General features: G+C 31.0%; 2 protein-coding genes across 4 annotated transcripts in view; one reads left to right on the top strand and one right to left on the bottom strand.

Moving 5' to 3' along the window:
* Positions 1-13,501, top strand: part of DOCK7 (dedicator of cytokinesis 7) — a 212,821-nt gene that overhangs the window by 68,664 nt on the left and 130,656 nt on the right. The window lies entirely within an intron of this gene.
* Positions 1,276-10,187, bottom strand: ANGPTL3 (angiopoietin like 3). The gene is given in 8 exon segments (XM_022581256.3): positions 1,276-2,150; positions 2,152-2,333; positions 2,706-2,972; positions 4,571-4,666; positions 5,096-5,209; positions 6,205-6,319; positions 8,860-8,970; positions 9,618-10,187. Coding segments are annotated over 8 exon segments (1,413 nt in total). The 5' UTR covers positions 10,113-10,187; the 3' UTR covers positions 1,276-2,117.

Consider the following 13,501-nt stretch of genomic DNA (forward strand, 5'->3'; position numbering starts at 1 on the left):
TAGGCAATGGAAGAAGGGGAACTGGAGAGAGATCTGGGAGTAATATGTAGATTTGGGAACTTTATTCATGGAAAAAGATGAGTCCATGAGAGTAGATAGAATTTCTGAGGGCCAGAGTAGAAGAGATGACTGAATATTGTCCATTGGTCCACAATGCTTAAGACTAGGATGGATTAGGGCTTTAAAGATGGGTTCAAGTTGGAGATAATCCTTGGAGAGTATAGTAGTATTGTGGAAGCAAACTGAAGGTCAAGTTTGAGAAAAGAATATTGTTATTAGTAAGTAGTAGAGAAACCAAAGGGAATGTGGTCTAAGAGGTCACTAGATTTGACAGTTGTGTTAGTGGTACAATTAGAACACTTTTGGCAAACTAGTGAGGACAGAAGGACACAATTTTGTGAACCATAAAGAAAAAAAATCCTTTTTCTTTCTCTACCAGAATTCTCTCTCAATCTGAGCTTTATATACAGAAAAAAACTCACTTAATGTTCCTAAATGGAACAAAATGAAACATATTGTGTGAGAATTATAAAAAATTGGAAAACAGAGACAAAAATTGGTATATTAAATAATGCATTATTTTGCATTTGAAAGCTTCCTATTTTAAGCCATTTTGGCATTCTCGCTCTAAAAAGTCAATTTGGACAGCTTGAATGTGGTTCTGAAAAAAAGAAAACCTACTCTTGCCTTTATTCTTTTGTATTTTTTGGAACAAAATATTTATGTAGGATCCACATAGATCATCCATATTTGCATGTATCATACAGTAAAAACATATATTGGATAATTTAACATACAGAATGCTGAATATTTATTGACTAATGTGAGTCACTGTATAGCTTGGGCACTAACCTTTAAAATTTGGATTTAATTCAAGACTTTATTTCTCCTTGGTAGTTTCTTTAAAAACGTATTTAAAAATAAATACTGACAAGTGATACTATGGTCAAAATATCCTCTAATAATTCTTGAGGATTTAGAATTTAAATTATTTAAATTAGAAATAACATAATCATACTTCTATTGGATGTCAATAAAAACTGCAAGAATTGGACTTCCCTGACTCCATGCCTCCACTGCAGAGGGCACGGGTTTGATGCCTGGTCGGGGAACTAAGATTCCGCATGCTTTGGCACAGCCAAAAAAAAAAAGCTACAAGGATTAAAATTTCTATAATTTAGGGGACTGAGTCTTTATTGAATTTGGAAACATACATGAACATCTCTCAGACTATTTAAACATTTAGTTACTTGTTATGATTCTTAATTGCTTGAAAACCTACACATAAGTATTAGACTCACACTGTGTTCAGGGGGAATAAATGATAAAACTTTAACTTGATGCCACCAATACATTCATTCTTATTGTATTCTGACAAGATCCCTTTAAAATTATTTGTTTTCACAATATTAAGTGTTAAAATATGTATACAGTACAGATAAGTTAACAAACAAGTTAAGCTACAGCAGTACTTGATATTTAAAGTCAATATGACTTAGCAGTTATGATCTACTGTATATAAGACTGTGAATCTATTTCAGTACAGTATTTCATCCTGCTTCATTTGGCTTCATAAACAAAGCATACCAAACATTTACTCCAAATTATTTTGTAGCAAAATGAAGTATCAGTTTTAAGATTCATATTATCGATTTTCACATGTACTCTGAACTGACTGAATTTTAGTTTTGAAATTAATATTACAGCATTTAAGAAATGTACAGTTATTAGTCCTTTATAGTTATTCAAGTTTAGAATTTTAGCAAGAAAAGTAGTTTTTAAACTGAGGAAGTTGTAAAATTAGCTCACATGATGACTTTGAAAATAAAAGTCTCTTTGTAAGTTTTTTATTTAGAAAGGTTATTTGAAAATTCACCCATTGGTTACAATTCAGATTGTGACCATCTAAAATTGATTCGCACATCACAAAATATATGAATAAATGATCATAAGAATTTTGATTGAGAAAGGTAAATGGTGTTCTTTGAGGTGATGTGATGATATGTTTAATATTAAGTTGGTAGTGGCTTTAATATAAAGAATTTATTTCTAAAGCCTTCTATTAGGGATTTAATACCAGATTTTTAAACCACAGTAATTTCGGATGAGTTTAATGTTTAATTTATTGGCTTTTTAAATTGCCTCAGTTCATTCAGAATTTTCTGAATCTGTTGGGCGGATCAACATTTTGGTTGATTTGATAGAGTATAACCTTCCATTTTGAGACTTCCAGCATATTCCTCTTCTCCTCTCTGGCTTAGTCTTTGCTTTTGGCTTGTTATATTTACCATTTAGGTTGTTTTCCCCACATACATCATGGCACCACCAACCTCCTAAAAAGGATAGATACGCAGTTTAATAGATACAAACTCATACGTAGTTACTGTTATTATATTTCTCCAGTGAGTATATCTTCATTTCTTATAAATATAACAGTGTTGTATACATATATTCCAATTTAAAATAATTTATACAAGTCTCATATACCTGACCAAAAATAAAATATCTGAGAAAGGTTAGAGGTAAAATACGTACTCAAACTAGAATCAAGTTAACACTTACGTTGAGACGTTTACCTATAGAGAAAATGTTTATATTGGATTCAGATTTTAAAGAATTGTCTGACATTGAAAGATATTAGCTATTACTTTGGGAAGATATTTTGAAACTTTGAAAATAAAGTATTTATATTAGGAACAGGTTACCTGAATTACTTTCTGGACAATTGAAGTGTCCTTTTGCTTTGTGATCCCAAGTAGAAAACATCAAATCTTTGTGTTCCGGGAGTGCGTTGGGGACATTGCCAGCAATCTCAACTAGATGTAGTGTATAGTTGGTTTCATGATCTCCCAGGTGAAAAGAATATTCAATATAATGCTTGTTGTCTTTCCAATCTTCTAGCTCAATTCGTAAGATATATTTAGATTGCTTTACTAGGGAGTATATCTTCTCTAGACCCAACCAAAATTCTCCTGAAAAGAAAAGTTGTAAAAATCTGTGGATTGTTAACTGCAGATTAGGCAGCAACTATTTTTTTTGAGAGTGTTCTTTTTTTCTTTGGTGTAAGTAGATTAGATGTTTTAGTCTTGAATCCCTTGGTTATTTTAGAGTCTCGTAAAATATTTCTTTTTAAAACAATTTTATTCAAGATAGTTATGTTAAAATAGTAATAGGTGTTAAAATACAACAAGTGTTAAAATAGTAATAGGCCTACCTAAAGTCTGATTATCCTTTCTAAAATGGATATTATCAGGCATATTTCACAGGTGAAACGTGTTAGACTATGATAAGTACTTTTAGGGCTAGTCATTGGTAAAATATTATCTAACTTCTGGGTCCTTATATGTACTGGATTTACTGTCAGCTGTTTATTAATATGAATATACTATCAAGAGATTTGTTAAGTATTTCCAGAGACTTGTATAATAATGTAATTTTCCTCAAATATAATCTTGGCCTTTGATATTTGCTTGATATATACGTTTTCTTTGTAGAAAAAGAAGGAAATAAATTAAAAAAACATTTTAAATTAAAACATAATTTTTAATAACTTCTCTATAATTAAAAATTTTTATTTGGAATTAAAAATATAACATATTGTAAATACAAATAGATATCTCTGATTATCACAATTACTCTCTAATTATCCCTTTTATTAAAGCATTTAAGGAAAAAAAGTCAAAATTTCCTTACTGCTGTTGAATTTGTAGATTTCATTTTAAGAATTGCAAAATACAAATGGCTTACTTTCTTGTAGAAATAAGTGAGTACTCTAGATTCTCTCAGAAGAAGATTTGGAGCTACAAAACATATCACTGATCCTACCTTTTAGTTAGGGATTTAACTGGTAGTTTGAATACAGAATTGTTTAAATGATCAAGTAGTACTGAATGTTTAAAAATTCGATATAATAATGGATGTTATCCACTTTATTAATGAATACATGTACATCACTCATGGATTTTTATAATATGCTTTTTGGATTTTAAACCTGTCATTTATTTTTATTTTGCTTATTTTGTTTTTTACCTTATTTTGTGGTCAAAATATAACAATTTTCATTGAACTAAACTAAATTTATTTTAAACCACACATTGTATAGTATACATTTATCATATTTAAATAATTGAAATCTAAACATTTTGTACTGTACATCTGACAGCTTCCTTGTGCCTTCCAACTTCCAAATAGTTAATATCTAAAATGTTAATAAGAAAGTAGAATGACCAGTGATAAGGATGGTTTTCTTTGTAGCCCATTCATAGCATTTAGCACTTATTTGAAGCACTTAGCCCTTAATCAAATTTATCTTTGATAATTATAATTATGATAATTAGAAGCCATCCAATTAAATTGTGATAAGTATACATAGAACAGACATGTAATTGTGAAAAGTATAATTCAAATAAAGACACTTGTAATAAGTTCAGTACTTACAAATGTGTAGTTATTTGTTAATAATTTATATGAAGGCTGGGAGTGTTCCTCATTCATTGTATTTCTAATGCCCAGTCTGTAATAGGCTCTTAATAAATATTTTTAAGTTAACCAGTGAATGAAGTCAGCTTACCATCAAGCCTCCCAAAACCATATTTGTAGTTTTCCCAAGTTTCATTGAAGTTTTGTGATCCATCTATTCGGTGTTGAATTAATGTCCATGAACTACCTGAATATAATGAACAGATTGTTTATTTTCAGTAGACTGATGCTGATAGTTGTAACAAAATGCGGTTTTTTGTTTGGTTTTAATTGGTGGCTGTACAAGGTAGTTATTAATGTTGTTATGGTAATAACATTTTATTATTTATTATGAGCCCAAGAAGTTAAGTGAAGGGCAACTAATGAATTTGTCTTAATAAACTTATTGACAAAGGTCATTTTAGATTATTTTATAGAAAAAGATGGAGAATATTGAGTAAATGCCTGATTAAATACATAAACAAGACAAATATAAGTACTAGATCTGTATAACTACTTGTGTTATATATATTTCATTTTATATGTATTCAGAACAAAAATAACAGGATTAGCCTTACTAATAGGTAGTGAGTAACCTGAGCTAGCTACTGTCTAGTTTCTCTTAGGCTCGTTTTACCTGATGTAACATCACAGTAGACGTTGAAAACTTGAGAGTTGCTGGGTCTAATGGAATAGATGCCACTTGTATGTTCACCTCTATTATAAATGATGGTACAATCAGCAGGAATGTCTAGAATCAACAAAATGTTATTACGTAAGATACAGTAATAAAGAATGATATCTTTAGAGCTTGAGATTTTACTTGACATTTTATGGAATTGTGGTGACTGTAGCCTTCAGTCTTTTTCAGTAATGTGTTATTGAAAAGGTACTTTATGCTAAAGCATTTTTATTAGATGGCATGTTATACAAAGAATATCAAAATAGTTATTACCAAACTGATATTTTTAAGAAAAGTGACAAAATTAGAATTTTAAACACTTTTTTCCCTTAGATCTAGGAAAGACATAAATAAAATACCACATATGAGATGTTAGTATAGTGCTTGGTGCATAGCAGGTAGTCAACAGATACATGAGGAAAGAGTGAACGTACATAGAGGAAACTAACAGAGAACTTTTTTCCTTTATGAATTACATTAAAAATAAATGTGTTTTCAAACTATATCATTTTTTTAAAGCTTGGGTAGGAATGGAGACTTTGTTCCCCCTCTTTTTTGTTTTTCTTATGGAAAGTAGAAACATTGAAGAGAATGCCATAATCTTTTCATCTGTATTCAACAGTTGTTAACATTTTGCCATATTTGCTTTATAAACACAAATACATACAAATATGTATTCTGCTGTGCTATTTGAAAGGAATTTGCAAACATCATGCCCCTTAACCCCTTAGATATTTTGGCATCCATCTCTTAAACATGAGATTATTCTCTTACGTAACTATAATACCATCATTACATCTAGGAAAATTAATAATAATTTTATATTATCTAATATCAAGTCTATATTTATATTTCCCTGATTGTCTTAAGAATGTTTTATAGGGTTTAAAAAAATCACCAGGATCCAATTTAGGTTGACATATTATATTTGTTGGATTTATCTCTTTATTCTCTTTTAGTTAGTCTAGAACAGGCCCTGAGAATAGAGATTTTTGATGGAAATGTCAAAGAAGAAAAATTTGACGATATTAGTTTCAAGAAGGAAACCCACCAAATTATCTTACCATCATGTTCTACATTTTTTGTTTCATTCAAGTGAAGAGAGGGAGTAGTTCTTGGTGCTCTTGGTTTAGAAGAAAGAGAATTTTCTGTGGATTCTTGAACACCAGTTCTTCTTAACTGATAAAAGAATATAAATCTACTTTTAAAAATGGTACTGAATATACAGTTAGGGGAAATCTGAGTTCATAATATGTTATTGTTTTCGATGTTAAGAGGGATAAACAATGCTATACATATTATACAGACTTGCTGTTCTCAAAATATTTAATCAGGCACATAAAGAGTTCAAAAAAATAGAGAAAGACAAGGCAAAAAACAGAAATTGATCAAAAAACAGTAAGATCAAAGGCAGAGACTTTACTTAGAATATTTTAATATGTTCTATTTATTTATATGAATGTAATATATATTCTGTTCAGTGACACAGGCAGATTTTAAATTTCATAATTCTCAGTTGTAGGTCTTAAGACCTAGCACATAATTTGAACAAGGCTGCTTTCTTGATAGTTTTTGACATGTAATCATATCTGTAAAGGTAACAAATAGGCAGTTTTATTTGTGTACTTTCAATATATTCAATATTTCATTGTCTGTTGTGCTGGGTTTGCAGTTTATTGACCGATAGCTTTTCTTATTGATGGGTTGAGAAGAGCAGAGTACGTAATGTGTTATTAGTGTTAGTTTTTTGAAGTCAGCATAAATGGCATTTCCTAGGATATAATACATAAAGATCCATTGTAAAGTTCACTTACTGGATGTTAGTCTTTTCTACTAAGTAACTGTGATCTTATAGTAACTTAACTTTACAGTTTTGGTTTCTTAATTTAAATTTGAATACGTTGGGTCAGATGATTTAAGGCTTCTTCCAACTTAGAATTCATTGTTGAATTCTTCGTACATTTTATTATTAGACAGGATGTATATTATTTTATAATAGTGACATTTTGCTTTTGTGAGCAGGTTCATTTACTCATAATAAAAGATACAGGAAAAGAATTAGAAAAATAACATATAGTAAGAAGGAAATTATGGAAATCAAAACTAGCTGGCAAAAACCCCTTTTCAGACAGTTAGCAAAAATAACCTACTAAAATTATGAGTCATAAAATTACTGAAACATAATGTGTTTGTTTGGTGGAAATTGGTAATATTTGTTTTATAGTTCTTGGCATCTGTTTTTTTTTTATACCAGTTTCTTCAGGTCTGTATTATTTTTGAAACTCTCTTGAACAGCTGTTTAGTAGTATTATTACTAATTAATATTTTTGAACTATAGTACTGTTTATTGGAAATCTTAGATTTTGGCATAGCTTTATTCCAAACACGTACCTACCTTGCTCACCTAGCCAGTTATTTACATTGTAGATTAATTATATTGTTGGGTATTAAACTTTAATTATTAGACATATAGCTTCTAATAATATTAATCATAGTAAGTTTTTATTGACTTCTTTGTGCTAAATGTGACATTACGTTTATTAACATGTATTTATTAAGTGCCTACTATGTGTCAGACAGAGTTCTATATTTTGGAGCTATAGCAATTTTAAAAAATAGAAGAAACTTTCTGTACTTATGGAGCTTACATTCTAGTGCAGGGACAGACAAGATAAATAACTCAAATATGTATTATGTTAAATAGGGATAAGTGTTAAGGAAGAAAAGAGAGTAATGAAGGAGGTAGCAGGTTTCAAGCATGGGTGTAGGGGATTATAATTTCTTTCTTTTTTTTTTTTTTCTTGTTGCGTTTTTGTCTAGTTCGTTTATTAGAATGTACATAAATATCCACATTGAATGGAATTAAACATGAATATGGGATCATGGTGTAGAGGACAGGTCACTGACCTAGGAGTTAGCCCATCTGTGTTCTGACCCAGCTCTGACACATGACTGCGAATATTCCAGTTTGTCTAGAGTATAAGGTGGATTGGGAGGTAAGGCAAGAGGCCAAATAGGTAAGAAGCAAAAGAATAGGTGGCACCTGGGGGATTATAATTTATGATTAAGTTATCTGGGAAGGCTTCTTTGAGAAATTTGTATTTGAGAAAGACCTAGAGTGAGTAAGAGTGGGCCCATGCAGATACCAGGGTGAAGAGCATTCCAGACAGAGAGCAACAAGGGCAAAGACCCTGAGATAGCAGCCTGTTTGATGTGTTTGTGTAACAGTAAAAAGGCCAGTATGACTAGAGTACAGGAGATGAAGTCAGTGAGATGATTAAGAGTCATCTGGGTCTTATGGGCCAATACGAGAGAGACCAGAAGCCATTGTGCGGTGTTGAACAAAGAGAGAGAGAGTCTAATTTAAATTTTAACTGAATCTCTTTGGCTGCTATATCGAGGATGTACTTGGCATGAATTAATTCTTTTTTTTTCACAACAGTCCTGTAAGACAGATTCTTTTATTATCTACATAGAGTACATTAGGAAACTGAGAAGGGGTTAAGTAATTTATTCAAGGTCACACAAAAGTTTTGGAGCCAAAATTCAACCCCAGGTAGTGTATTAGCTTCAGAGCCTGCAAATCTAATGATCATCCTGAGGTGATCCTTTTATTCACTATCCAACTATAATTATTTTAAATAATTTTAGGGTCCAGTGTTTTCATAAACCTAAATTTTATGTAAAAGATTGGACATACTATTAAAATATTGACTTACCTGATTTTCAATTTCTTTTATTTGACTGTGCTGTTGATTTAATTGTCTGTATTGTTCTTCCACGATCTGAAGAAGATCTTTGATGCTATTATCTTGCTGTTCTACAAAAGTCTGGACATAAATTATAGGTTGGTTAGAAGTTTCTTTCTTTTTTGTTAAATTAGACTTTTTTATTTCCTATAACACTATCACAATCTAATTTTTTAAACTAATACTGGATTAGAAAAATGATATTGGTAAACCTTTTCCCCTTGTATTCTTCTTTCACATAGTACATACTTGAGTTTTTGTGTTTTATTTAAAATGTACCATCTCTAAAAGCTGATTTCTTGAACTTTAAACTACTTCAATTAAATGAAAAAAAACAGTATTTTAATATCTTTTCCATTAACTGTATTACTTTTATACATTTTAAAGATGGGAGAATAGTTACACAAGTTATATTCCTTTAGCTTTTTACTTGCCTCCAGTAATTTGCAATAGTATAATAATTTAGTGTTCTAAATTTCATTGCTTAACTGTCTTGTAATTTTCATCTGAAATGCAAAGTTTAGTTATTTTCATAAATAATATTAGGGAAACAAAAACCAACTTGAAATTATAATGGGAAAATTTATTTCCTGGAGTCTTTTTTTCATGAGAAAAATACAGTGTTTCAACAGTTCAACAAAGTATTTCAACTAGCATGTTTTAAAATATTTTTTTAAAAAGATCCACATTGAAAACATAATCATGAACCCTCTTTGTTTTATACTTACTTTGAGTGAAGTTATTTCCGGGTGTTCCTGAATTTCAGGTTGATTTTTAATTAAATTGGTTAATTGGTCCTCCAGGTATCTCACTTTTTGTTGAAGTAGAATTTTTTCTTCAAGGAGACTTTCAAGTTTTGAGTTGAGTTCAAGTGACATGTTCTTTACTTCTTCATTTTTGACTTGCAGTCTGGATGTAGTTCTTCTAAGTTCCTTTTCTTCTTCTTTGATTTCATTGGTTTGCAGTGATAAGTCATAAAAAGACTGATCAAATATGTTGAGTTTTTGAAATATGTCATTAATTTGGCCCTTAGTCTTATGAACAAAGTCTTTAAGACCATGTCCTAACTGAAGTAGGCCATTGGCTAAAATTTTTACATCATCTAACATAGCAAATCTTGATTTTGGCTCTGGAGATACAGAATCAAATGATGAATAATCTTGGTCAATTCTGGAAGAAATAACTAGAGGAGCAATAAAAAGAAGGAGCTTAATAGTGTACATTTTTATCCTAATTATTCACTTTAAAACGATTTGGAATTCGTTTTTTTTCCTGCAAGCATACCTAGACTTCTGAACTCTCTATATAACACTATTTGCCACATAAACAGTAAGGTTGGCAGGTGAATATAGTTAATCATTAAGCTGTTTAAACTTGTATGAATGTAACCTTCCACATTGAGTTAGATCAATGCTAAATGAAGTCAAAGAAATGAACAAAGAATTTAATAGGTCATTTAAAATGGTTATTGTATTTAATTTTGCTGTATTATAAACTGCACTTTCAGTGTTATGAGATCTACCTGTTTTTAAAAGCTCATTTTAATTTATCATGATTTTTAAAGAGATTTACAGGTAAATACCAAATTCTTTTGACTGATAAATTCATCATTAAAGTTGAGGAAAAATTAATGAATTAAGTATACATTTCCCAAATTGTATTTTAGTTTTTTTTGGAAACAGTGATCGATTAAAAAAGAATGCCTTCTCTGTGAAGCCTTCCTCCACATCTGCAGGTGGTGTTAATGCTGCATTCCCATGGTACTCTGTATAAGCTAACATATGATTATATATTCCTTATTATTTGTCATTGTAATTATTTGTTAGTATATCTTTTTGCTTCAGATAATCTATCTAAGTCATATTTGTATATTATCACAAAATCCCATACATTAAAATATATTTCATCCTTTTTCTCTGTTATAGTCTATGTCTCTATGTTCTAGCCTCCTCTTTTCCGTGTGCCCACTGTAAGACCAATAGATTATGTGGTTTTCTAAGGTCAACCAGAATTAAATATTGGGTTGACCAAAAGAAAGGTTTGTTCATTTTTTTCCATAAGATGGCTCTAGTAGTGCTTAGTTGTCTTTAACTTCATTCAAAACAATTTTGTTAGATTGTATGTGATAGCTGTCATATCAGTGTGCATTTAAAAAAAGACTTACAAAATTGGTGAATTTTTGTGTAGCCATTTTAATATTGAAGATGGAAGAAAAAGCAACATTTTGGCATATTATGCTTTATTATTTCAAGAAAGGTAAAAATGCAGCTGAAATGCATAAAAAGACTTGTGCAGTGTATGGAGAAGGTGCTGTGACTGATCGAACATGTCAAAAGTAGTTTGCGAAGTTTTGTGCTGGAGATTTCTCACTGGACGATGCTGCACTGTCGGGTAGACCAGTTGAAGTTGGTAGTGATCAAATCGAGACATTAATTGAGAACAATTAACCTTATACCACACGGGAGACAGCCAACATAGGCAAAACATCCAAATCAAGCGTTGAAAATCATTTGCACCGGTTTTGTTATGTTCATTGCTTTGATGTTTGGGTTCCACATAAGTTAAGTGAAAAACAACCTTCTTGACTGTATTTCTGCATGTGCTTCTCTACTGAAACGTAATGGAAATGTTCCGTATTTAAAACAAATTGTGATGGGCAATGAAAAGTGGATACTGTACAATAATGTGGAACGGAAGAGATCATGGGACAAGAGAAATAAACCACTACCAACCACAGCAAAGGCTGGTCTTCATCCAAAGAAGGTGATGTTGTGTGTATGGTGGGATTGGAAGGGAATCCTCTATTATGAGCTCCTTCCGGAAAACCAAACGATTAACTCCAGCAAGTACTGCTCCCAGTTAGACCAACTGAAAGCAGCACTCAACAAAAAGCATCCAGAATTAGTCAACAGAAAACGCATAATCTTCCATCAGGATAATGCAAGACTGTATGTTTCTTTGATGACCAGGCAAAAACTGTTAAGCTTGGCTGGGGGGTTCTGATTCATCCACCGTATTCACCAGACATTGCACCTTCGGATTTCCATTTATTTCGGTCTTTACAGAATTCTCTTAATGGAAAAAATTTCAATCCCCTGGAAGACTGTAAAGGGCACCTGGAACAGTTCTTCACTCAAAAAGGTAAAAAGTTGGGAAGATGGAATTATGAAGTTACCTAAAAATGGCAGAAGGTAGTGGAACAAAAGAGTGAATACATTGTTCAATAAAGTTCTTGGTGAAAATGAAGAATGTGTCTTTTATTTTTTTTATGAACCAAAGGCACTTTTTGGCCAACCCAATACTTACAATGTCAGAAACTATTTGCCCATTATAAGTTTTTCTAAAGTTTGTGTGCTTGGTAACAATATTCATGATCTAAGTTTAACAAAACCAAAAAATTAATAGTATGATTAAAAATAATGTTCCCCTGTGCTTCTAACTTAGTGTTAAAAGGAAAAATACTAAATGTTTCAATTAAATTATAAGTGATTATTTTTCTTGAGTGTTCATATTAAGAACTATTTTTGAGAAAATAATAAATACTTTTAAAATGCCTTATCTTGATAAATTAATATAGTAAAATTGTTAAGAGTGTGGTCTTTGGAATCAGATTATGGTCTGGTCCAGAAGCCAGATCTAGCTATCCTGCCTTAGATAAGTTACTTAACCTTCCCACACCTCAGTCTCCTCTTCTGTAAGTTGGGTATTTTTTTTTAGTACATACTTAAGGAGAAGCAAAAGAAGTAATATGTGTAAAGTACTTAGAACAGTGTCTGGCAAATAGGAAGTACTCAAAATGTTAGTTATTATGTCCATGAAATTACCTTTTAATTTGTGTGTGTGTATGTGTGTGTGATTAGCCCTATCTAAATGAAATTTTTCATAAATGCAATAGCTCTTTTGCAAAGGGAAAAGTTTTAACATAATGAATTTCAGTTTAAATGGTAAATTATCAAGCAAAACTTTACAAAATTTATCATTTCCAAATTTATTCTTAGAAATGCTTCTTCCTGGAGTAAAACAGAGACCCTTTCTTTTGATGATTTAGGATTAAGGGCTTTTGGATAGAACAGTTGCAGTAGATGTCATAAACCACAGTGGCTAAGAGTTTGATTCTGGAGAGAGACTGGATGAATTGGAATCCTGGCTGTGCTGTTCTTCAGCTCTGTGAAATTACTTAGCTTTTCTCACCTCTGTTTTCTTGTCTATCAAGTGAAGATAATACCTACTCTATAGAGTTATATAAAGACTAAAAATATTTTAAAGCACTTAGAGCACTACCTAGTGTTTAGTAAACATTGCACAGTATTATGTATTAGTATTCTTTTGTAATTAAAAAGGCAATGCACTTATGTAATATTGCTGTAATATTTTATTGGTAAATATTATCTAGTCTTATGTTAAGATGACATAAATTGGGAAGTTTTGCTAGAGTCTGGGTTTTCTGAGTTTGGTCTCTTGGACCTTGATAAGTACAAGGAATTATGTCTTTTGTTTAGCCTGTGTATACTTTTTCTAAGTGTCCAATACAGAACCACATAAATACTTCTGTTTGTAAGAGAAATATAGAATGCAAGTAGATAAAAATATACTAATACTTCCACTAATGAAG

Source organism: Delphinapterus leucas, chromosome 1, assembly GCF_059928025.1.
Source record: "Delphinapterus leucas isolate spDelLeu-1000000601 "Yukka" chromosome 1, BTC_Dleu_Yukka2, whole genome shotgun sequence".
Lineage (NCBI taxonomy): Eukaryota > Metazoa > Chordata > Mammalia > Artiodactyla > Monodontidae > Delphinapterus > Delphinapterus leucas.